General features: G+C 48.5%; 1 protein-coding gene across 2 annotated transcripts in view; it reads right to left on the reverse strand.

Moving 5' to 3' along the window:
* Positions 1 to 15,791, reverse strand: part of LOC127574933 (CSC1-like protein 1) — a 75,691-nt gene extending 59,900 nt beyond the window's left edge. The window contains exons 1-2 of one of the 2 annotated variants that reach the window (XM_052024452.1): positions 15,615 to 15,791; positions 3,318 to 3,512 (exon numbers count right to left, since the gene is read on the reverse strand). In XM_052024452.1, the coding sequence (XP_051880412.1) occupies positions 3,318 to 3,503 (186 nt within the window). In that variant the 5' untranslated portion in view covers positions 3,504 to 3,512; positions 15,615 to 15,791. Of the gene's footprint in view, positions 1 to 3,317; positions 3,513 to 15,432 lie in introns of both variants that reach the window. The other variant, XM_052024451.1, reaches the window with a different exon arrangement.
* Between the last annotated feature and the right edge of the window lie 6,689 nt (positions 15,792 to 22,480).

A 22,480-nucleotide genomic window follows, 5' to 3' on the forward strand; every position in this document is an offset into this window, starting at 1 on the left:
ATAATCGACATTTGGACAGATACATGGATAGGAAAGGTTTAAAGGGATATGGGGCCAAATGCAGGCAAATTGGCTTAACATAGATAGGCATCTTGGTCGGCACAGACAAGTTGGGCTGAAGGGCCTGTTCCAGTGCTGTATTATTCAATGACATTACTCAATGGGCAGGCATGGTAGTGTAGCGGTTAGTGTAACGCTTTACAGCGCCAGCAACCTGGGTTCAATTCCCACCGCTGTCTGCAAGGAGTTTGTACGTTCTCCCTGCGTCTGCATGGGTTTCCTCCGGGTGCTCCGGTTTCCTCCCACATTCCAAAGACGCACGGGTTAGGAAGTTGTGGGCGTGCTATGTTGGCGCCAGAAGCGTGGCGACACTTGCAGGCTGCCCCCCAGAACACGCTACGCAAAAGATGCATTTCACTGTGTTTCAATGTACTTGTGACAAATAAAGATATCTCATCTTATAAATGGCCTTTAATGACAAAATTCAGCCTCCAGCATAATTAACAGATGTAACTGGACTGTAATCCCAAGACTCTCTGTGGGAGTTCATGCTGTAATGGGAAATGGATGTGGCGAGGTCTAAAAACACCGTCACTGTACACTTGAGACACGATTGTGGGTGTGTGAAATGTGATGTCCTCGTCTATTGACCAGCTTCACAAGTTCAGTCAGTAATTTCCTTGACTTGATTTCCTTAAGTTTTTGTTTGCACGCCACCCAGACAGATCATTCCATACATAAGTACGTTGAGGTAGGACAAAAGGAAAAACAACAGAGAGCAGAACATAGTGTTCCAGTTACAGAGAAGGTGCAGTGCAGGCAGACAATAAGGTGCAAGGGCCACGACGAGGCAGATTGTGAGGTCGAGTCCATCTTTAGCGCATGAGAGATCCGTTCAAGAGTCTGATAACAGCGGGATAGAAGCTGTTCTTGAGCCCGGTGGTACGTGCTCTCAGGCTTTTGTATCTTCTGCCCGGTGGGAGGGGGGAAGAAGAGAGAATGTCCGGGGTGGGAGGGGTCCTTGATTAGGTTGCCTACTTTGTCGAGGCAGTGGGAAGTGTAGACAGAGCCGATGGAGGGGAGTCTGGTTTGAGTGAGGGACTGAGCTGTGTCCACAACTCTTGCGATCTCGGGCAGAGTAGTTCCATACCAAGCCGTGATGCATCCGGACAGGATGCTTTCTATGATGTATCTGTAAAAATTGGTGAGGGTTGTTGGGGACATGCCAAACTTCCTTAGCCTTCTGAGCAAGTAGAGGCGATGGTGTGTTTTCTTGGCCATGGCATCTACGTGGGTGGACCAGGACAAGTCCTACTCCTAAGTGCTATGTTCTCGTGGGGAATGTATAATTTATGTTAATTTAAGTTTATGTTTGTCCTCTTCACGTAACGCACTGTGCTGCTGCTGCAAAAAGCTAACGTTCCTGGCATTTATCCCGTGTATGACTGCCTACGACAACAATAAACTTGAACGTGGAGAAATTAAGTAGCAAAACCAGCTGCAGCTCCAGAAATCAGATCTGATAAGGCTCTGCAGAATTGCAGGAGTTTCCAGGAAAATAAACGGGGGAAACCTGTTTACTTAGAAAAGAGCAGCAAAAGATTCGGACTCCAATAATCTGCCCACACCCATTGGAGAGATTAGGGGTCATATTCAGGACACCAGACTTTCCCAGGATATCCTGGTTGGCTGAGTCCATGATGCACCCAGGGAGCGTCAATTATAAAACACAGAACATTGCAGCACAGGAACAGGCCCTTCAGCCCACAGTGTCTGTACAGAACGTGATGCCAAATTAAACTAAGTCTCTCCTCCCTGCACGTGATCTGTATCCCTCCATTCCCTGCAAATTCATTTGCCTATCTAAAAGCCTCTTAAGCACCTCTGTTGCATCTGCCTCCACCACCACGCCTGGCAGCGCATTCCATGCACCCACCACTCTGTGTAAAAAAAAAACCTGGCCCACACATCTCCTTTGAATTTACCCCCTCTCACCTTAAATGCATGTCCTCCAGTATTAGACATTTCAACCCTGGGGAAAAAAGATACTGGCTGTCTACTCTGCCTCTGATAACCGTATTAACTTCCATCAGGTCTCCCCTCTGTCGCTCCAGAGGAAACAACCCACATTTGTCCAGATGCAGAGATTCGACCCAAAATGTCGACAATTCATTTCCTCCCACAGATGCTGCTCGACCCGCTGAGTTCCTCCAGCAGATTGTTTGTTGCTCTAAGTTTGTCCAACCTCTCCTTATAACTGATACTCTCCAATCCAGGCAACAAACCCTTCTGCACCCTCTCCAAAGCTTCCACATGAATGAGCAGGGCATGGAGGGATGTGGAATTAATGCAGGCCAGTGGGACTGGTATAGATAGGAGCAATGGTCGGCATAGACGCTGTGGGCCACATGAGCAACTTTGGGCCCAATATCCATGGAAAGATGTGCTGGTCCTGGAGACAGTCCAGAGGAGGTTCACAAGGACAATCCCAGGAACAAAAGGCTTAATGTCTGAGGAGCATTTGATGTCTCTGGAATTCAGAAGGATGGGGGGGGCGCGTGGGGAGCGGATCTCATTGAAACCTACCGGATACCAAAAGGTCTGGATAGAGTGGATGCGGAGAGGATGCTTCCATCAGTAGGAGAGTCTGGGATCCGAGGGCACAGCCTCAGGGTAAAGGGACGTCCCTTTAGAACTGAGATGAGGAGGAATTTCTTCGGCCAGAAGGAGGTGAATCTGTAGAATTCGTTGCCACAGAGGGCTGTGGAGGCCAAGTCACTGAGTGTATTTAAGGCAGAGGTTGATAGGTTTTCATTTGGTAAGGGGGGGGGGGGGGGGGTTAATAGTTACAGGGAGAAGGTGGGAGAATGGGGTTGAAAAAAAAATCAGCCCCGATTGAATGGCAGAGCAGACTCGATGGGCTGAATGGCCTAATTCTTCTCCTGTATCTGATGGTCTTTTGGCCAAAGGGCCTGTTTCTCTGCCTTACAACTCTAGGACCCGAGACATGTCAGCGCACAGCTCTGACAGTTTGTTCAATACCACTGAATGCAATTTTCCTGTGTTTCTCCTGTCTTCCAGTTCCAGATTACGGCCATTTCTGGGTTGTCACTTGTACCCTCTGTACAATGAAGACCGACACAAGATTACTTTAATTCATCTGCCATCTCCTTACCTTATTAATTCCCCAGGCGACCAGAATTGAATGCAATACTCCAGATGATCCTTGAATAAACTTGAACTTAAACTACCAGCTCACCCTCCCTTCCTTCAAACCCACTGCACCAGGTTGCTTGTCCCAGATGCCCTTTGCTTACCCAGAATATGATGAAGTAAATGAGGATGACAGTGGGAATGCCTCCGAAGCTGTGCTTGTCCTGCCCCGTCGGTTTTCCCAGTGGATTGAAGCAATCGGTGCCGTTGAACGTAATGACGCCAGAGCCTTTGTGGATTATGAGTGCAGGGGTCGTTTCCAAGGTGCTGGGTGAGACTGTTGAGGCCATCTTCCGAGCCTAAAGAAACAATCCCAGTGGATCTGATCAATCAATAAAAAAAATTGGCAACTGCCTCCCTCTCTCCAGCACCCCTCGACTCACAACATCACGAGACAAAGGAGCAGAAGTAGGCCATTCGGCCCATCAAGTCCACTCCACCACTTCACCATGAGCTAAACTATTCTCCCATCTAGACCCAATTCCCGGCCTTTTCCCCACATCCCTTGATACCCTGACTAATTAGATACCTATCAATCTCCGCCTTAAACACCCCCAATGATCGGGCCTCCACAGCTGTATGTGGCAACGAATTCCATAAATCCACGACCCTTTGGCTGAAGAAATTTCTCTTCACCTCGGATTTAAATGGGTACCCTCTAATTCTAAGACTGCACCCTCTTGTCCTGGACTCACCCAGTGGAGTTGCCGGGGATCGTGTGAAGTAACCTGCAAGGTTCCAGGCCGGTATCCCTGGGAAACCAATGGAAGATTTAACCGAGGTCTTCAAAATGGGGGCTCCTGAAGGAGCAAACGCGTCCACTCTCAGGGGGCTCAGTAACTAAGGGAGGCAGATCTGGGTAAACCCAAGAGAGGGAGAGGCGACAGAGAGACATCATCTTTCCACACAAGTGGGGATGGGAAGCAGGCTGCCCGAAGCGGACTTAGAAGCAAGTTGGAAGGGACTGATAGATACACTTGGAAAGGGACCAATGCGAGGGGCCATGAGGAGAGACAAGGGCAGAGGGGCTAATGGTGGACACAATGGGGCTACGTGGCCTCCCTTTATGAGGTAAAGTTCTGAGGTCATTCTGAGGTTCTTGCTTCCAAGGTGAATGATTGGTTCTACCGGCGTAATTGAGCAAATTCCCATCTTTCCCAGACAAGGTCTGAGAGTAACACGAAGGGGACATGGTCGCTGACTGTGGGAACAGGACCCATGGTCTACAAGCGTCAGAGTGCACCAAGGTCTTTGTGTGGCCACTGGAGGAACTCAGCGGGTCAGGCAGCGTCTGTGGAGGCAGAAGGATGGTCAACGTTTCCGGTCCAGACCCTTCGTCAGGACTGATGCAGGGTCTCGAACCCAAGCGACAACCCTCCCTCTGCGTCCACGGACACTGCCTGACCCGCTGAGTTCCTCCAGCAGCTTGCTCGTTGCTCCAGACCCCAACTTATGTGGTAAATGTGCCTGGAGCTAAATCAAGGAAATTACTGACTGAACTTGTGAAGCTGGTCATTAGACGAGGACATCACATTTCACACACCCACAATCGTGTCTTAAGGGTACAGTGACGGTGTTACAGACCTCACCACATCCTTTTGCCATTACAGCATGAACTCCCACACAGAAGCACTGGGTTCACAGTCCAGTCATACCTGTTAAGTACGATGGAGGGTGAAGAATAATTTTGTCATTAAAGGCCATTTTAGGGTTATACAGCACGGAAACAGGCCCTTCGGCCCAACTTGTCCATGCCGACCCAGTTGCCTAACCAAGCTAGTCCCATTTGCCTGCATTTGACCCATATCCCTCTAAAGCTTTTCCATCCATGTACCTGTCCAACTGCCTTTTAAATATCATAACTGTACTCGCTTCTACCGCAGGCAGAAGATACAAAAGCCTGAAAGCACATACCACCAGGCTCAACGACAGCTTCTGTCCCACTGTTATAAGACTATTGAACGGACCTCTTGTACAATAAAGTGGCCTCTTGACCTCACAATCTACCTCGTCATGGCCTTGCACCTTATTGTCTGCCTGCACTGCACTTTCTCTGTAACTGTAACACTATATTCTGCATTCTGCAATTGCTTTTCCCTTGTACTACCTCGAAGAACTGATATGATCTCTATGGATGGCATGCAAAACAAAGTTTTCACTGTACCTCAGTACAGTGACATTAATAAACCAATTTACCAATTTCTTCCAGCAGCTCGTTCCATACACCTACCACCCTCTGTGTGACAAAGTTGCCCCTCAAGTCCCTTTTAAATCTTTCCCCTCTCACTTTAAACCAATGCCTTCTACTTTGCCGTGGTAGGCATGTCTAAAACTATAGGTTTATGGTGAGAGGGAGGAGGTTTAAAGGGGATCCGAAGGGGAAATTTTTCACACAGAGTAGTTGGTATCTGGAATGAGCTGCCGGGGAGGTGGTGGAGGCAGGAAGACAGACATTTATGAGGCATCTGACAGGTAATTGAATGAGCAGGGCATGGAGGGATGTGGAATTAATGCAGGCCAGTGGGACTGGTATAGATAGGAGCAATGGTCGGCATAGACACTGTGGGCCATATGAGCAACTTTAGGCCCAATATCTAAGGAAAGATGTGCTGGTCCTGGAGAGGGTCCAGAGGAGGTTCACAAGAATCATCCCAGGAGTGAAAGGGTTAACGTATGAGGAGCATTTGATGTCTCTGGAATTCAGAAGGATAAGGGGGGGGGATTTCATTGAAACCTACCGGATACTGAAAGGCCTGGATGAAGAGAGGATGTTTCCATCAGTAGGAAAGTTCAGGATCCAAGGGCACAGCCTCAGAATAAAGGGACGTCCCTTTGGAACCGAGATGAGGAGGAATTTCTTCAACCAGAGGTGTGGTGAATCTGTGGAATTCGTTGCCACAGACGGCTGTGGAGGCCAAGTCATTGGGTGTACTTAAGGAAGAGATTGATAATTTCTTGACTGGTGAGGGGGCTACAGGGAGAAGGCAGGAGAATGGGGTTGAAAAAAATCAGCCGGGGTTGAAAAAAAATCAGCCATGATTGATCAGGCGGCACAGTAGCGTAGCAGTTAGCGTAACGCTATTACAGCGCCAGCGATCGGGGTTCAATTCCCGTCTCTGTCTGCAAGGAGTTTGCATGTTCTCCCCGTGTCTGCATGGGTTTCCTCCGGGTGCTCTGGTTTCCTCCCACACTACAAAGACGTACGGGTAGGTTAACTTGGGTTTAAAATGGGCGGCGCGGACTCGTCGGGCCGGAAGGGCCTGTCACCACGCTGTAAATAAAAATTTACAATTTAATTTGAACGGCGGAGCACACTCGATGGGCCAAATGGCCTAATTCTGCTCCTGTATCTGATGGTCTCATGGCCAAAGGGCCTGTTTCTATGCCTTACAACTCTAGGACCCAAGACATGTCACCGCACAGTTCTGACAGTTTGTTCAATACCGCCGAATGTAGTTTTCCTGTGTTTCTCCTGTCTTCCATTTCCAGATTACAGCTACTTCTGGGTTGTCACTGTACCCTCTACAGTGAAGACTGACGCAAGATTAATTCATCTGCCGTCTCCTTATTTTACATTATTAATTCCCCAGGCTCACTTTTTGCAGGACTTTGTTAACTTTTTATTTTTAAAATATGTATTGAAATTCATACAACCTGCTTTTACACTTCAAGCTCATTTTATTTTACAGTCAACTTTTTCCTTCCTTGTTATTCATGACTTTTTTTTATATACATTCTGTCAACCATCTTTTTTTTACAACTACTTGCTTTCCCTTCAAGCACGACACTATCTTTAACCCTTTTTCACCATGGCTGCTAGGTCCTCCCCTTGTACCTATATACTCTGCATTCTGGATCTCCGTCTGCCACTTCATGTCTATTGGCCGAATCCTGAACCCAATTTGCCAGCCGACTTTAGCTAGTTCTGGTGTCACGTCCTCATCATTACCCTGACTTAAGTTGAAAAAATTAGTCGGACCAATTCTCCTCCCCGTCACTCAAACTTTGACTGGGATTGTTAAAGCCCAGAGGCGCCTTCATTGCAAGGTCATTAATTAATTAATCTTTGCGCAATACCAGAACTAGTACAGTCTGCTCTGTGGTTGGCTACAGAATGTGCTGTTCCAAGGAACGATCCTGTAAACTTCAAGGCTTCCTGTACCCATCTGTTTTTCGCAGTCAATATATGGAATAAAATCCCCCATTGCACTGCATCTGGTTGCTTCGTGGATCTGGTACAGCAATTCAAATGTGCAGGAACGTAAGAAGCTGCAGAGAGTAGTGGACTCAGCCCCAATACATCACGGGCACATCCCTCCCCACCATCGGGAGTATCTACAGGAGGTGCCGCCTCAAGGAGGCAACATCCATCACCAAAGGTCCTCACCATTCGGGCCGTGCCATCTTCTCGCAGCTCCCGTCGGGCAGAAGGTACAGAAGGTTCTTGAACCAACCGGCACAACCCTAATCACTACAGTTTAACCACACTATGACCATTTTGATCACATTTTTTTAATTCTAGTTCTGTTCTTCCTTGTAAAAATTGTGTATAATTTATGTTTCTCTTGTGAATGCTGCTTATCTGATGCTCTGTGCCTGTGATGCTGCTGCTGCAAGTAAGTTTTTCATTGCACCTGGGCATACGACAATAAACTCTATTTTGACTTTGAAGTTTCCAGTACAGGCGATCCACATGTTACAAGAGGGCTGCATTGCTAAAAAGTGGTCCTCATCGCGGTTTTCCGCAACCCCAAGCCACGTCATCTGCACATGCGTCAAGAAACGCAAGTTGGAAAAAAGTGTTATGCTTATCTGTTTTACTTCTTCTCACATTAATTTCATGAGAGGCAATTTTGATTCTGTATCCCAGATCTTTGGATCGTGATTTGTGAATTCCATCAGGGCGAATTCCCGTAACCAAAACTGCCGTAAGGTGGGAATTACCTGTATTTCTCTCTTTGCACTTTGTTAGGGATCCAGCATGTCACTGTCACGAGCAACTCCTTGCCTATATTACCGTTCATCCCGATCCACAGATCCTGGTTCCCTGAACTTATAGAGTTAGTGTCTTACAGCACAGAAACAGGCTCTTTGGCACAACTGGTCCATGCCAACCAAGATGTCTATCTGAGCCAGTCCCATTTGCCCGCATCTGGCCCATAATCCCTCTAAACCTTTCCTATCCACGAACAAGTCCTCCCCAGGTTACAATCAACTTATATACAGCCCGTGCATACGAACGAGCGTCTGGGAGGATTTGCCAATTGCTGCGGGGCTGCAGGCATCATCCGCCGCCTGGGGACTCAGATCACGGCTGCATTTCCGATGTGCCAACTGTCCGGGTCACCAGCCGCTCACAGGAACGGAACCCTGTCATAACCTGGGGACAACCTGTACCCGTTCAAATGTCTTTTAAACGCTGTGATTGTACCCACCCCAACCACCTCCTCTGGCAGCTCGTTCCACATACCCACCACTCCCGGTCACGGAAACCAACCTCCCCTCCACGGACTCTGTCTTTACCTCTTGCTGCCTCAGTGAAGCAGCCGGCATAATCAATGACCCCACCCACCCGGGTCATTCTCTCTTCTCTCCCCTTCCATCGGGTAGAAGATACAGGAGCCTGAAGGCATGTACCACCAGGCTCAAGGACAGCTTCTACCCCATTCTGATAAGACTATTGAACAGTTCCCTAGTACGATGAGATGGACTCTGACCTCACAATCTACCTTGTTGTGACCTTGCACCTTATTGCCTACCTGCAATGCACTCTCTCTGTAGTTGTGACACTTTACTCTGTACTGTTATTGCTTTCACCTGTACTACATCAATGCACTCTGTACTGACTCAATGTAACTGCACTGTGTAATGAATTGACCTGTACGATCGGTATGCAAGACAAGTTTTTCACTGTACCTCAGTACAAGTGACAATAATAAACCAATGCCAAAAAGAGTTGCCCCTCAGGTTCCTTGTAAATCTTTCCCCTCTCACCTTAAACCCATGCCCTCTAGTTTTTGTCTCCCCTACCCTGGGAGAAAGATCTGCCTTATCAATGCCCCTCATGACTGTACAAACCTCCATAAGGTCACCCCTCAGCCTCCTTCCCTCCAGGGAAAAGTCCCGGCTTATCCAATCTCTCCTTATAACTCAAGCCCTCCAGTCCCGGTAACATCCTTGTGAATCTTTCCTGTGCTCTTTCTAGCTCAATGACACCCTTCCTACAGCTGGGTGACCAGAACTGCACACAAGTCAACACCCTCTATGTAGTCCAGTTTTCATGACTAACCAATAAACTTTCTCTCACCGCTGCATTGCCTTAATTCACAGCAGTGTTTCCCTCCAAGAGTAACTCCTAGTGACGGTGAAAATCTGTGGGCTACACATTCTGTGATGCGAGATCCTCACGGTGATCGTGCACCAGTGACTGAAAGAGAACAAATTGGTGATGGTGAAGTGATAGGGGTTTGCCTCTGGGCTGACCCTACAGCTGAGCAATGAAGACACGTTGTACTCTGTGGTGTCCTGTTGGGGTTGGTAAATGGTCTATTATGGTCACGCCTGACCTCACGATCTACCTTGTTGTGACCTTGCACGGTATTGCACTGCACTTTCTCTGTAGCTGTGACACAAAAAAAGTGCAGTGCTACAGAGAAAGTGCAGTGCAATAGGGTGCAGGGTCACACCTCTGTACTGTTATTGCTTTTACCTGTACTACCTCAATGCACTCTGTACTAACTCAATGTATCTGCACCGTGTAATGAATTGACCTGTACGATCGGTACGCAAGGCAAGTTTTTCACTGTACCTCAATACAAGTGGCAATAATAAACCGATACATGTACCAAGATACGGTGAAGGGCTTTGTTTTGTGTGCCGTGCAAACAGATCAAAACACCATAAGACATAGGAGCAGAATTAGACCATTTGGCCCATTGAGTCTGTCCTGCCATTCAATCATGGCTGACTTATGCCATCCATAAGTACATCGACGTAGTAAAAAGACAAACGGAACGCAGAATATAGTGTTGCAGTTACAGAGAAAGAGCAGTGCAGGTTGACAATAAGGTGCAAGGGCCACCTCGAGGTGGATTGGGAGGTCAAGAGTACAACTTTTAGCGCACGAGAGGTCCATTCAAGAGTCAGGTAACAGCGGGGTAGAAGCTGTCCTCGAGTCTGGTGGTCACATGTTCTCAAACTTTTGTATCTTCTGCCTGACAAGAGAGGAGAGAACAGAGAATGTCCGGGGGTGTGAGCTGTCCCTGATTATATTGGCTGCTTTCCCGAGGCAGCGGGAAATGTAAACGGAATCGACAGAGGGGAGGCTGGTTTGAGTGATGTGCTGGGCTGTGTCCACAACTCTCTGCAATTTCTTGTGGTCCTGGGCAGAGCAGTTGCCGTACCAAACCGTGACGCATCTGGATAGGATGCTTTCTAATGGTGCATCGATAAAAATTGGTCAGGGTCAACTGGGACATGCCGAATTTCCTTAGCTTTCCGACGTCTGTCAACGTCGGACTGGGAGGGAACGCTGGTTCACTGGTCCCCTTATCCTTCCAGTAAATTTGAAGGATTTCAAGGGAGACAGCATTGGTGGTAATTTTCCATTGCACTGAGGTGCCTGCTGTAGGCAGTCCAGGTCTTGGAAGCACGTAGGAGGGCAGGAATCACCTGATTGACAGTAAGTTTTATACCCTGCACCAGGCTCCTGAAACAAACAGCTAGACAGGGTGGGAAAGAAAGCTTTTGGCACACTGGCCTTCGTAAGTCAGGGCATTGAGTATAAAAGTTGGGAGGTCATGGTGCAATTGTACAGGATGCTGGTGAGGCCGCACTTGGAGTACTGTGTTCAGTTTTGGTCGCCCTGCTATAGGAAAGATGTCATTAAACTGGAAAGAGTGTAGAAAAGATTTACCAGGATGTTAGAGGAACAAAGGACTGCAGATGCTGGAATCTAGATGAGAAATACGAAGATGTTGGAGGAACTCAGCAGGCCTGGCAGCATGACAAGGGTGTTGCCAGGACTTGAGGGACTGAGTTATAGGGCTGGGACATTATTCCTTGGAGCGTAGGAGGGGTGATCTTATAGAGGTGTATAAAATCATGAGGTGCATCGATAGGGTGAACGCACTCAGTTTTTCTCCCAGGGTTGAGGAATCAAGGGCACAGGTTTAAGATGAGAGGGGAGAGATTTAATAAGAACTTGAGAGGCAATTTTTTTTTTAAAAAACACAAAGGGTGATATGTATATGGAACGAGCTGCCAGAGGAAGTGGTTGAGGTAGGTACAAAACAACTCTTAAAAGACAATTGAACAGGTTCAGGGATTGGAAAGGTTTAGAGGAATATGGGCCAAACACGGGCAAATGGGACTAGCTTGGATGGGGCATCTAGGTCAGCATGGACCAGTTGGGCTGAAGGGCCTGTTTCTGTGCTGTACGACTCTCTATTCTGGCCTCTGTCACAGAAAGACAGTATGAGGTAGGCCAAGGAAAAGATTCATGGCTTCGAGGAATTCTATCTCCCCTACTGACTCCTGGGAACCCCAGTCTCATGACCACTTGAAGGAGCAATTGGGATGGGACGGAGACCTTCAAGGACATGCGTCGGGGGCACACAGAGGTCCTGGGTGGATGACAGAAGGAGCGCACCTCCTCAAAAACTGCCCACCTGTGGAAGAGTCTGTGGTTCCCACCCTGACCTCGTCCCTCACGACCCAGAAAACCAGAGTGGAACCAAGTCATCCTGAGGGAATGAATCGTAGAATCGTACAGCATGGCAACAGGCTATTTGGCCCAACTTGTCCATGCTGACCAGTGAGCACCCTTCCACATTAATCCCACCACCCAACACTTGGTCCACAGCCCTCTTAGGCCTACAGTTCATCTGAACATTTATTAAATGCTGTCAATGACCCAACTTCAACCTCACTTTCCTGCATTGCGTTCCAGGTACTCACCACTCTCTAGGCAAAGAAGGTCCCCCGCTAAATCTCTTTCCCCCTTACCCGAAGTCCATGTACTCTAGTTTTATCTACCTCTGATATGGGGTGAAGTTTCCTGCAGTCTACCCTATCTATACCCCTCATAACTTTATGTACCACAGTCATGTCCCCTCTTAACCTCTTCCAACTCCAAAAGAAACAGACCTACCCTCTCCACTCTCTCCTCGTGACTGAAACACTCCATCCCAGGCAACACCCTGGTGCACCCCCTCTAGCGCCGTCACATCTTTCCCGTAGCACGGTGACCAGAACTGCCCGCAGTACCCCAGCCGAGGTCTGACCAAGGTTTCGTAAAGTCAGAGCATAACCTCCCTCCCTCGATATTCGTCGCCTCAGAAGGATGTCTGCAGAGGGAATGTGACCTGCAGACGGATGTACAAAAGTGGCCAGGTTCTCCAGTGCTGTGGCCAATACTTAACCCTCAACAACACGGCATAAGAATTGGAAATGGAATTGGTTTATTGTTGTCACTTGTACCGAGGTACAGTGAAAAACTTGTCTTGCATACCGTTCGTACAAATCAATTCATTACACAGTGTGCATTGAGGTAGTACATAGAACATTACAGCACAGTACAGGCCCTTCAGCCCATGATGTTGTGCCGACATTTTATCCTGCTCGAAGATCTATCTAACCCTTCCCTCCCACATAGCCCTCCTTTTCTCTTTCATTCATGTGGCTACCTAAGAGTCACTTAAATGTCCCTAATGTATCTGCCCCCACAACCTCTGCCGGCAGTGCGTTCCACACACCCACCACTCTCTGTGTAAAAAACTTAACCCTGACATCCCCCTTATACCTTCCTCCAATCACCTTAAAATTATGCCCCCTCGTGTTAGTGCAAAGCAAAACAATACAGAACGTACAGAGAATGTGCAGTGCAGGCAGACAATAAGGTGCAAGGGCCACGACGAGGTAGATTGTGAGGTCAGGAGTCCATCTTATTGTACTAGGCAACCATTCAATAGTCTTATAACAGTGGGATAGAAGCTGTCCTTGAGCCTGGTGGTACGTGCTTTCAGGCTTTTGTATCTACTGCCCGATAGGGGGGGGGGAAGAGAGCATGTCCGGGATGGGAGGGGTCTTTGATTACGTTGGCTGCTTTACCGAGGCAGCGAGAAGTGTAGACAGAGTCCATGGAGGGGAGGCTCCACGGCACAGTGTCAAAGCAGTCAGTTCTACTGCTTCACAGCTCCAGCAACCCCAACTGGATCCTCACCGCCTCCCCCCCCCCCCCATGTAGTGTTTACAGGGTTCTCCCCGTGACCACATGGATCCCCCCCCCCCCACCCCGGACACTCCGATTCCCTCCCACCTCCCAAAGACGTGCAGATCGGTGAGTTAATTGGCCGCCGTAGGTGACCCCCTAGTGTGTAGGTGGTCATCAGGAGAATTGGGGTGCGCTGATGGAAACCCATCGGAGAGAACGGATTACAGGGGAAATTGGTGGGGGTGGGGGGGGGTGGTAAAACCAGGATTTCTCCTTCGATGGGCCAAGGGGTACGGACAGCGTACAGGCAGACGGGATCAGTTTGGATTGGCATCACAGTCGGCACAGACACGGTGGGCTGAAGGGCCTGTTCCTTAGACAGCAGAGGTTTAAGGTAAGAGGAAGGAGTTTTAAAGGGCATCTTAGGGGAAAGTGTTAACTTAACACTTATGTTTATGGAGTTTTACGAGGCAAGTTTTTGGTTACATAGAAAGTTGGTATCTGGAACTCGTTGCCAGAGGAGTTGGACCCAGATATAGTCAGCGCATTGAAGAGACATTTAGGCAGACACCGAACTAGGCAAGGCACAGAAGGATACAGTTCTAAAGCCAGCAAATGGGATTGGTCTAGGTGGGCAAAAAGGTTGACAGTGGTTCTCTCCTTATCTAAGTAAGGATGTACCTGTTGTAGAGGGAGTCCATTAAAGATACACAGCGGGTAGAGCCACTACCTCACAGCGCCCGAGACCCAGGTTCGATCCTGACCTCCGGAGGTGTCTTTGGGGTCTCCTCCCTTCCCCACCTCCCCTCCGGATGCTCCGGTTTCCTCCCACACCCCAAAGGCGTGCGGGTCGGTGTGTTAATCGGCCGCTGTAAGTCACCCCTAGCGTGTAGCTGGGGACAGACGATGCAGGAATCTGCAGCAAAAGAACAATCTGCCAGAGGAACTCAGTGGGTCAGGCAGCATCCGTGGGCGAGAATGGACAGCAGACATTTCAGGTCCAGACCCTTCATCTGGACTGCTGGGTAGGCAGTTGGCAGGAGTATTGGGTGGGGGGGGGGGGGGGAAGTGGAGGGGTTTGCTGATGGAAAAAGAGTCAAAGAGAACAGTTTGCAGGGGAAGTAGACACACCAAATGCTGGAGTAACTCAGCAGGTCAGGCAGCAACCATAAACAGTCTGCACATTTCCCTCCGTAGATGCTGGCTGACCTGCTGAGTTCCTCCAGCATTTTGAGTGTGTGTGTGTGTGTGTGTGTGTGTGTGTGTGTGTGTGTGTGTGTGTGTGTGTGTGTGTTGCTCCAGATTCCAGCATCTTGTGTCTGCGGGGAAATTAGTGGGATAGCACCGAGATCCAGCACAAGATGACGGGCCGAATGGCCTCCTTCTATTCCCTCCCCCCCCCCCCCCCCCCGGAAGGATGATAGAAAAAGCATCCAACAAGCGTGAGAGGCCATGATCAGACCGGTTTGTGGGACTGTACTGCATCCAAGCAGGCAGTTTCCTGAATTCAAACTCTCTAAAAGCAGAACACTTCTCGCCCAGCTCGCTCACTGACCTCCCTCGTTACCGAGAGACTTGCAGGAAAACAAGCACGGTTAACCCACCGTGAGGCAGGGAGAAGCTTGTTCGCTCAACCTCAACGTAGCCAGGCCACCTTAAATCACACAGTCTACAAACTCATGGGGGCGACGGGGAGAAGGTCCCTCACATCGTCCCCAACTAGCCCAGGGCTCACACCAGCCCCTTCTTCCCCCAACTCCAAAGTTAGCTGGAAGTAAGCCCGGACCTAGGAAACTTTAGGAAACTTTGACCCAGAAGTTAGTTCGCGTCAGCAGCCCGGGGAGTTTCCGCCTGTCAGTTTCCCCACTGGTGAGATCCCCCAGCGCCAGTCTCCGCGTTAATCCAGCTGAAGCCCTCCTCATCTCAGGCGACGTGGCGGTAAAACCCTTCACAGTGCAACAACCGGCTCCTCCCCAACCCCACTCCCGGCCGGGTGAGCCTCCTACCTGTCGCCGGTGTTGAAGGATCTCACCAGATCGCGGCTCCTCGCTCCCTCGGGCGCACGATGCCCCTCTCTCTCTCTCTCTCTCTCTCTCTCACCTTCTCCCAATTGCTAACACCCTTCCAGCCAAGTCCAACACACGGAGGCAAACATTTCTTCTAATCATGCGCCTTTCCTTGCTCTGACCTTGTCCGCACCCACACGGCGCGCCGGCTTCCCAATGACATTCAGCCGTCTGTCGTGTCAAACAACACTCAGCAGGTCAGGCAGCGCCTATGGCGAGAGAAACGCGGTTCACTTTCCAAACTCGAAGTACGATAACGTTATATCTCTCTCCACAGAGCAAGAATCTGCTGGAGGAACTCAGTGGGCGGAGCAGCGTCTGTGGGGAGGGGGGAAGGAATTGGTAATTGGTTTATTATTGTCACATGTACCGAGGTGCAGTGAAAAACTTTGTTTTGCATGCTGTCCATACAAATCAATTCAAAATATCAGTGCATTGAGGTAGTACAAGAGAAAAGCAATAATAGAATGCAGAATATAGTGTTACAGAGAAAGTGCAGTGCAGGCAGATAATAAGGTGCAAGGCCTTGACAACAATGGTTGAAGTTTAAGGTCAATTCAAGGGTCCTAAATGCAGGGTTTCAACCTGAAACATGGACAATTCCTTTCCCTCCACAGATGCTGCTCAACCTGCTGAGTTCCTCCAGCAAATTGTGTGTTGCTCCAGATTCCAGCATCTGCAATCTCTTGTGTGTGTGTGTGTGTGTCTCTCTCTCTACAGATGCTGACTGACCCCCTGAGTGCAGCATTTTCTGGTTTTTATTTCAGATTCTGCAGTTTTTTTTTCATTAGGAGGAACTCTCAGGCAATTAAGCATCTCACTGGGTGTGTAGTTACTGCTGTACTGTCGGGTCATGTTTGCTCAACTATTTGGTAAATTGATTTGTTATTGTCACATGTACCGAGGTACAAGGAAAAACTTTGTCTTGCATGCCATCCATATGGTTTATTTCGTCACATCAGTACGTTGAGGTAGTACAAGGGAAAAGCAATAACAGAATGATAAATAAAGTGTTAAAGTTACAGAGAAAGTGCAGTGCAGGCAGACAATAAGATCTAGAGCTATATTTTCACCATCCACTGATACCCTGGCTGACAAAGGGTCTGGGACTCTAACAGATGTGACCTTGTTACACATAAATAGGTGTGTAGATATTAAGGGTAAGTGCAGGTAATAATGAGGGGCTGAATGGCCTACTCCCATTTCTAGTTCTTACATAATTATTACTATGTGTAGGGCATCATAGAATATCTTCTCATCCAGCCCACGGTAAAGCAGCCAGCATAATCAAAGGCCCCTCTCACCCTGGACATCCCGGGCCGTGCCATCTTCTCGCAGCTACCATCGGGCAGGAGGTACAGAAGCCTGAAGTCCCACACCACCAGGTTCAAGAACAGCTACTTCCCTTCAACCATTCAGTTCTTGAACCAACCGGCGCAACCCTAATCACTACCTCAGTATAGCAACACTGTGACCACTTTGCACTACAATGGACTTTGGGTTTTTTTGCCATAATTGTGTTGTTTCTTGTAAGATTTACGATATTTTCTTATATATTTTTATTATATATTTCTAATATATTTTTCGGATGAATGTTGTTTATCTGACGCTCTGTGCCTGTGATGCTGCTGCAAGTAAGTTTTTCATTGCACCTGTGCACACATGGACGTGCATCTGACAATAAGCTTGACTCTGACTTTGACAAACACACACATACACTCACAGACAGACACACACACACACACACACACATGTCCGCGCACACACATATACACATTCAGACTCACACAAACACACACACGCACACACAGACACACAGACACATATACACACAGTCACACACACATACAGACATATACACACACACCGACACACACACACAGACACACACACATACACACACAAACACACACACACAGGCACACACATACAGACATATACACACACACACACACACACACACACACACACACACAAAGAAACACATACATACATACAGAGGGAGTCTCACTTGGTGGGTCCAGATGCAGGGATTCGACCCGAAATGTCAGCAACTCCTTTCCTCCCACAGATGCTGTTCGACCCGCTGAGTTCCTCCAGCAGCTTGTTTGTTGCTACAAACACACACACAGACACACACACACACACACACACACACACACACACACACGTATGTATGTTAAACTTACTTTTACTTAGGCAGTAAGCCAAAAAGCAGGACCTGTAGGATTGGCATCTCAGGATTACCCCCTGTAACCCAAGCTAGCAAGGCAAGAAATAGGAAGCGAGTGCAGTTAAATGTGTGGCTAAGGAGCTGGAGCAGGAAGCAGGGCTTCAGGTACAGGGATCATTGGGCTCTCCTCCAGGGCAGGTGGGACCTGAACAAGAAGGACAGGTTGCACCTGAACTGGAGGCGGACCAAAAAAAGACAAACAAAGATAAGGTAAGATCTGTATCAGTCACATGTACATCGAAACACACAGTGAAATGCATCTTTTGCGTAGAGTGTTTTGGGGGCAGCCCGCAAGTGTCGCCACGCTTCCGGCGCCAACGTAGCATGACCGCAACTTCCTAACCCGTACGTCTTTGGAATGTGGGAGGAAACCGGAGCACCCGGAGGAAACCCACGCAGACACGGGGAGAACGTACAAACTCCTTACAGGCAGCGGGCGGGATTGAACCCGGGTCGCTGGCGCTGTAATAGCGTTACACTGACCGCTACACTACCGTGCCAGCAGATGGTGGAATCAATATCCTTTAAGGAGGTTTGCCAGTACTAACTCGGAAAGGTTTAAACTAGAGTGGCAGGGGGGTGGAAACCAGAGCTGTAGGTCAGCAAGTGGAGGGATTGAGTGGAATGTAGAGGTTAGGCCAAGTAAGTCTAACGGGAAGGACAGACAGGGCCAGGTTAATGAGCACAGTCAGGCTGACGGAGTGAAGTGTATTTATTTCAATGCAGGGTGTATTACTGGTAAAGCAGCTGAACTTAGAGCCTGGATTAGTACCTAGAACTACGATGCTGTTGAGGTGGTTGAGAGAAGGGCAGGACTGGCAGCTCAACGTTCCAGAGTTCCGATGTTTCAGATGTGCTGGGTAGGGATGTAAAAGTGCTGGAGAAGTTGCTCTACTGATCAGGCAGCTGTACTTAGAGGGGAGAGAAGATAAGATATCTTTATCAGTCACACGTATATCGAATAGGAAGCGAGTGCAGTTAAATGTGTGGCTAAGGAGCTGGAGCAGGAAGCAGGGCTTCAGGTACAGGGATCATTGGGCTCTCCTCCAGGGCAGGTGGGACCTGAACAAGAAGGACAGGTTGCACCTGAACTGGAGGGGTACCAAAGAAATTGAACCCGGGTCGCTGGCGCTGTAATAGCGTTGCACTAACCACTACACTATCGTGGCTGCCCCTCCTGTCCAGTGAGACAAAACGGGTAGAGCTCAGGAATAAGAAAGGTGCCATCACTATAATGGGATTCTCCTACAGGCCCCCCAATAGTCAGCAGGAGATAGAGGAACGGATATGTCGGCAAATTATGGACAGATGGAAAATCGACAGGGTAGTTGTGGAGGGTGACTTTAACTTCCCCAATATTGTCTGGGACTCCCTCAGTGCCAGGGGCTTAGATGGGGCAGAATTTGTTAGGTGCATCCAGGAGGGTTTCTTGACACAGTCCGTAGATATTCCAGCCAGGGAAGGAGCCATACTAGAATTGGGAATTGAGCCCGGCCAGGTGATCAAGAGTTTCACTGGGAGAGTATTTCGGGAATGGTGATCATAACTGTAAGTTTTCAGATAGTAGTGGATAATGGCAGGCATGGTAGTGTAGCGGTTAGCGTAACACTTTACAGCGCCAGCGACCCAGGTTCAATTCCCCCCGCTGTCTGTAAGGAGTTTGTACGTTCTCCCCGTGTGTCTGCGTGGGTTTCCTCTGGGTGCTCCGGTTTCCTCCCACTTTCCAAAGACGTACGGGTTAGGAAGTTGTGGGCATGCTATGCTGGCGCCAGAAGCATGGCGACACTTGCGGGCTGCCCCCAGAACACTCTACGCAGAAGATGCATTTCACTGTGTGTTTCGATGTACATGTGACTAATAAAGATAAGACGGGACCTCGGGGACAAGTGCTAACTCAGGAAAAGGCAAGTTACAACAGTGTCAGGCAGGAGCTGGGGAGAGTAGATTAGGAGTGGCTGTTATTGGGTACATAAAACATTACAGCACAGTACAGGCCCTTCGGCCCACAATATTGTGCCGACATTTTATCCTGCTCTAAGATCTATCTAGGTCTGATGTGCAGGAGTCATTTAAAGGCCAGCTTGTCAGACTTCAGGTCCAAAATGTTCCTCTGAAGAAGAGAGACAAGGATGGCAAGGTTCGGGAACCTTGGATGATGAGAGATGTTGCAAATCCATTTACAAAGGGAAAGGAAGAATGTGTAAGTCTTAGGAAGCTGAAATCAGACAGGGCCTACGAGGAATATTAAGGAAGCAGGAAAGAGCTCAAGCAAAGAATTCAGTCTAATATTGTGAGCAATCTTGGGGCCTGTATCTAAGGAAAGATGTGCTGGTCCTGGAGAGGGTCCAGAGGAGGTTCACAAGAATCATCCCAGGAGTGAAACACACACATGGATACATGCACACTTACACATACAGTCGCACACAGAGAAGCACAAACGCAGGCAGAGACACAGAGACATGCACACACAGACACACGCCAACCAACACACACACGTATGCATATAAGACATCAGAGCAGAATGTGGCCATTCCGCCCTTCGAGTCTGGTCCTCCATTCGACCATGGCTGATTTATTTTTCCCTCTCAACCCCATTCTCCTGCCTTCTCCCCGTAACCTTTGACGTTCTTACCTATCGACCTCCACTTTAAGTACAACCAGTGACTTGGCTTCCACAGCCGTCTGTGGCAATGAAACCCATAGATTCACCAGCTTCTGGGTAAAGAAATTCTCCTCATCTCTGTTCTAAAGGGATTCTGAGACTCTCCCACTGATGGAAACATCCTCTCCACATCCACTCTATCCAGGCCTTTCAATACTTGGTAGGTTTCAATGAGATCCCCCCTCATCCTTCTGAACTCCAGTGAGTACAGGCCCAGAGGCATCAAAAGCTCCTCATACGTTAACCCTTTCATCCCCAGGATCATTCTCGTAAACCTCCTCTGGACCCTCTCCAGCACCAGCACATCACACACAGGGACAGATTCACACAGGGAGACACACAAAGACAAATATAGACACAGACACACACTCACGCAGAATCACACACATGCACACACATGCGCACACAAACACATTTATCAAAAGTTCTGCACTTCCGTAGCACCTTGTGCAAAGTATATCCCAGTCAATTGCTCTTCAGATGTGAAAACCATCTATTAGACAGTCTGTGGACTGCAATGTCCCATAGCCCACAGTAAGACAGTGAGTGAAACCTCCCCTGCCTTGAAACATCTCCTCAGGATCTTCTACGTTGGCAGCACAGGGTTACAGCTCAATTTCACATCTAGGACATAGGGTAACCGCTGAAAGACCAGCAGATTATGGTGCTCCCATCTTGAATTGACGAGTGACTGACTGAGCACTGCTGACTGAGCCCACTTGACTCACACGTTCTGCTGGTCCTGACCTCATTGCTATCTTATTAACCAGAGCAACTTCTTCATCACGCTAATCCCATTCATTTTAAGTACCTCTGCCTAGGCTGGTCTTTCAGCAGACTTTGGGAGCTGCCCCACGTCTTAGGTAAGACATTATGCTGCAAACCTGCCCAATTTTTATCGATGCACCACAGAAAGCATCCTCTCCGTTTGCACCATGGCTTGGTGTGGCAACTGCTCTGCCTGTGACCACAAGAAACTGCAGAGAGTTGTGGACACAGCTCAGCACATCACGGAAACCAGCCTCCCCTCCAATGGACTCTGTCTACACTTCTCGCTGCCTCGGTAAAGCAGCCAGCATAATCAAAGGCCGCACCCAACCCGGACATTCTCTCTTCTCCCCCCTCTCGTCGGGCAGAAGATACAAAAGCTTGAAAGCACGTACCACCAGGCTCAAGGACAGCTTCTATCCCACTGTTATAAGACTACTGAATGGTTCCCTAGTACGACAGGATGGCCCCTTGACCTCACAATTTTACTCGTTCTGGCCCTTGCACCTTATTGTCTGCCTGCACTGCACTTTCTCTGTAACTGTAACACTTTATTCTACATTCTATTATTGTTTTCCCTTGTACTACCTCAATGCACTGCTGTGATGATCTGTAAGGACGGCATACAAAACAAAGTTTTTCACTGTACCTAGGTACATGTGACAATTATAAACCAATTACCAATTAAAGGAAACACTGCAACAAGTTTAATTCAAATTGGCTTAGGTCAAGTTATATGAGAATTCAAATATTTAGAATATAGAACATAGAATAGTACAGGAACAGGCCCTTCGGCCCACAATGTGTGTGCCGACCATGATGTCAATCTAAACTAATTCCATCTGCTTCTTAAGCATCGTCATTGCGTCTCCTTCCACCTCTTCTCTTGACAGGACGTTCCAGACACTTACTGTTGAAAGTATCCTGACTGCTGCATCATGGTCTGGGACGGCAATTTGAAAGTGCAGTGATATAAGAAGTTGCAGAGAGTAGTGGACTCAGCCCAGTACATCACGGGCACATCCCTCCCCACCATCGGGAGTATCTACAGGAGGCGCTGCCTCAAGAAGGCAACGTCCATCATCAAAGATCCCCACCATCCGGGCCGTGCCATCTTCTCGCAGCTACCATCGGGCAGGAGGTACAGAAGCCTGAAGTCCCACACCACCGGGTTCAGGAACAGCTACTTCCCTTCAACCATTTGGTTCTTGAACCGACCAGCACAACCCTAATCACTGCAGTTTAGCAACACTATGGCCACTTTGCACAAAAGTGGACTTTGTTTTTGTTTTGTTCTAGTTGTGTTCTTTCTTGTAAAAACTGTG

The sequence above is a fragment of the Pristis pectinata genome, chromosome 10 (assembly GCF_009764475.1).
Source record: "Pristis pectinata isolate sPriPec2 chromosome 10, sPriPec2.1.pri, whole genome shotgun sequence".
NCBI classification, from domain to species: domain Eukaryota; kingdom Metazoa; phylum Chordata; class Chondrichthyes; order Rhinopristiformes; family Pristidae; genus Pristis; species Pristis pectinata.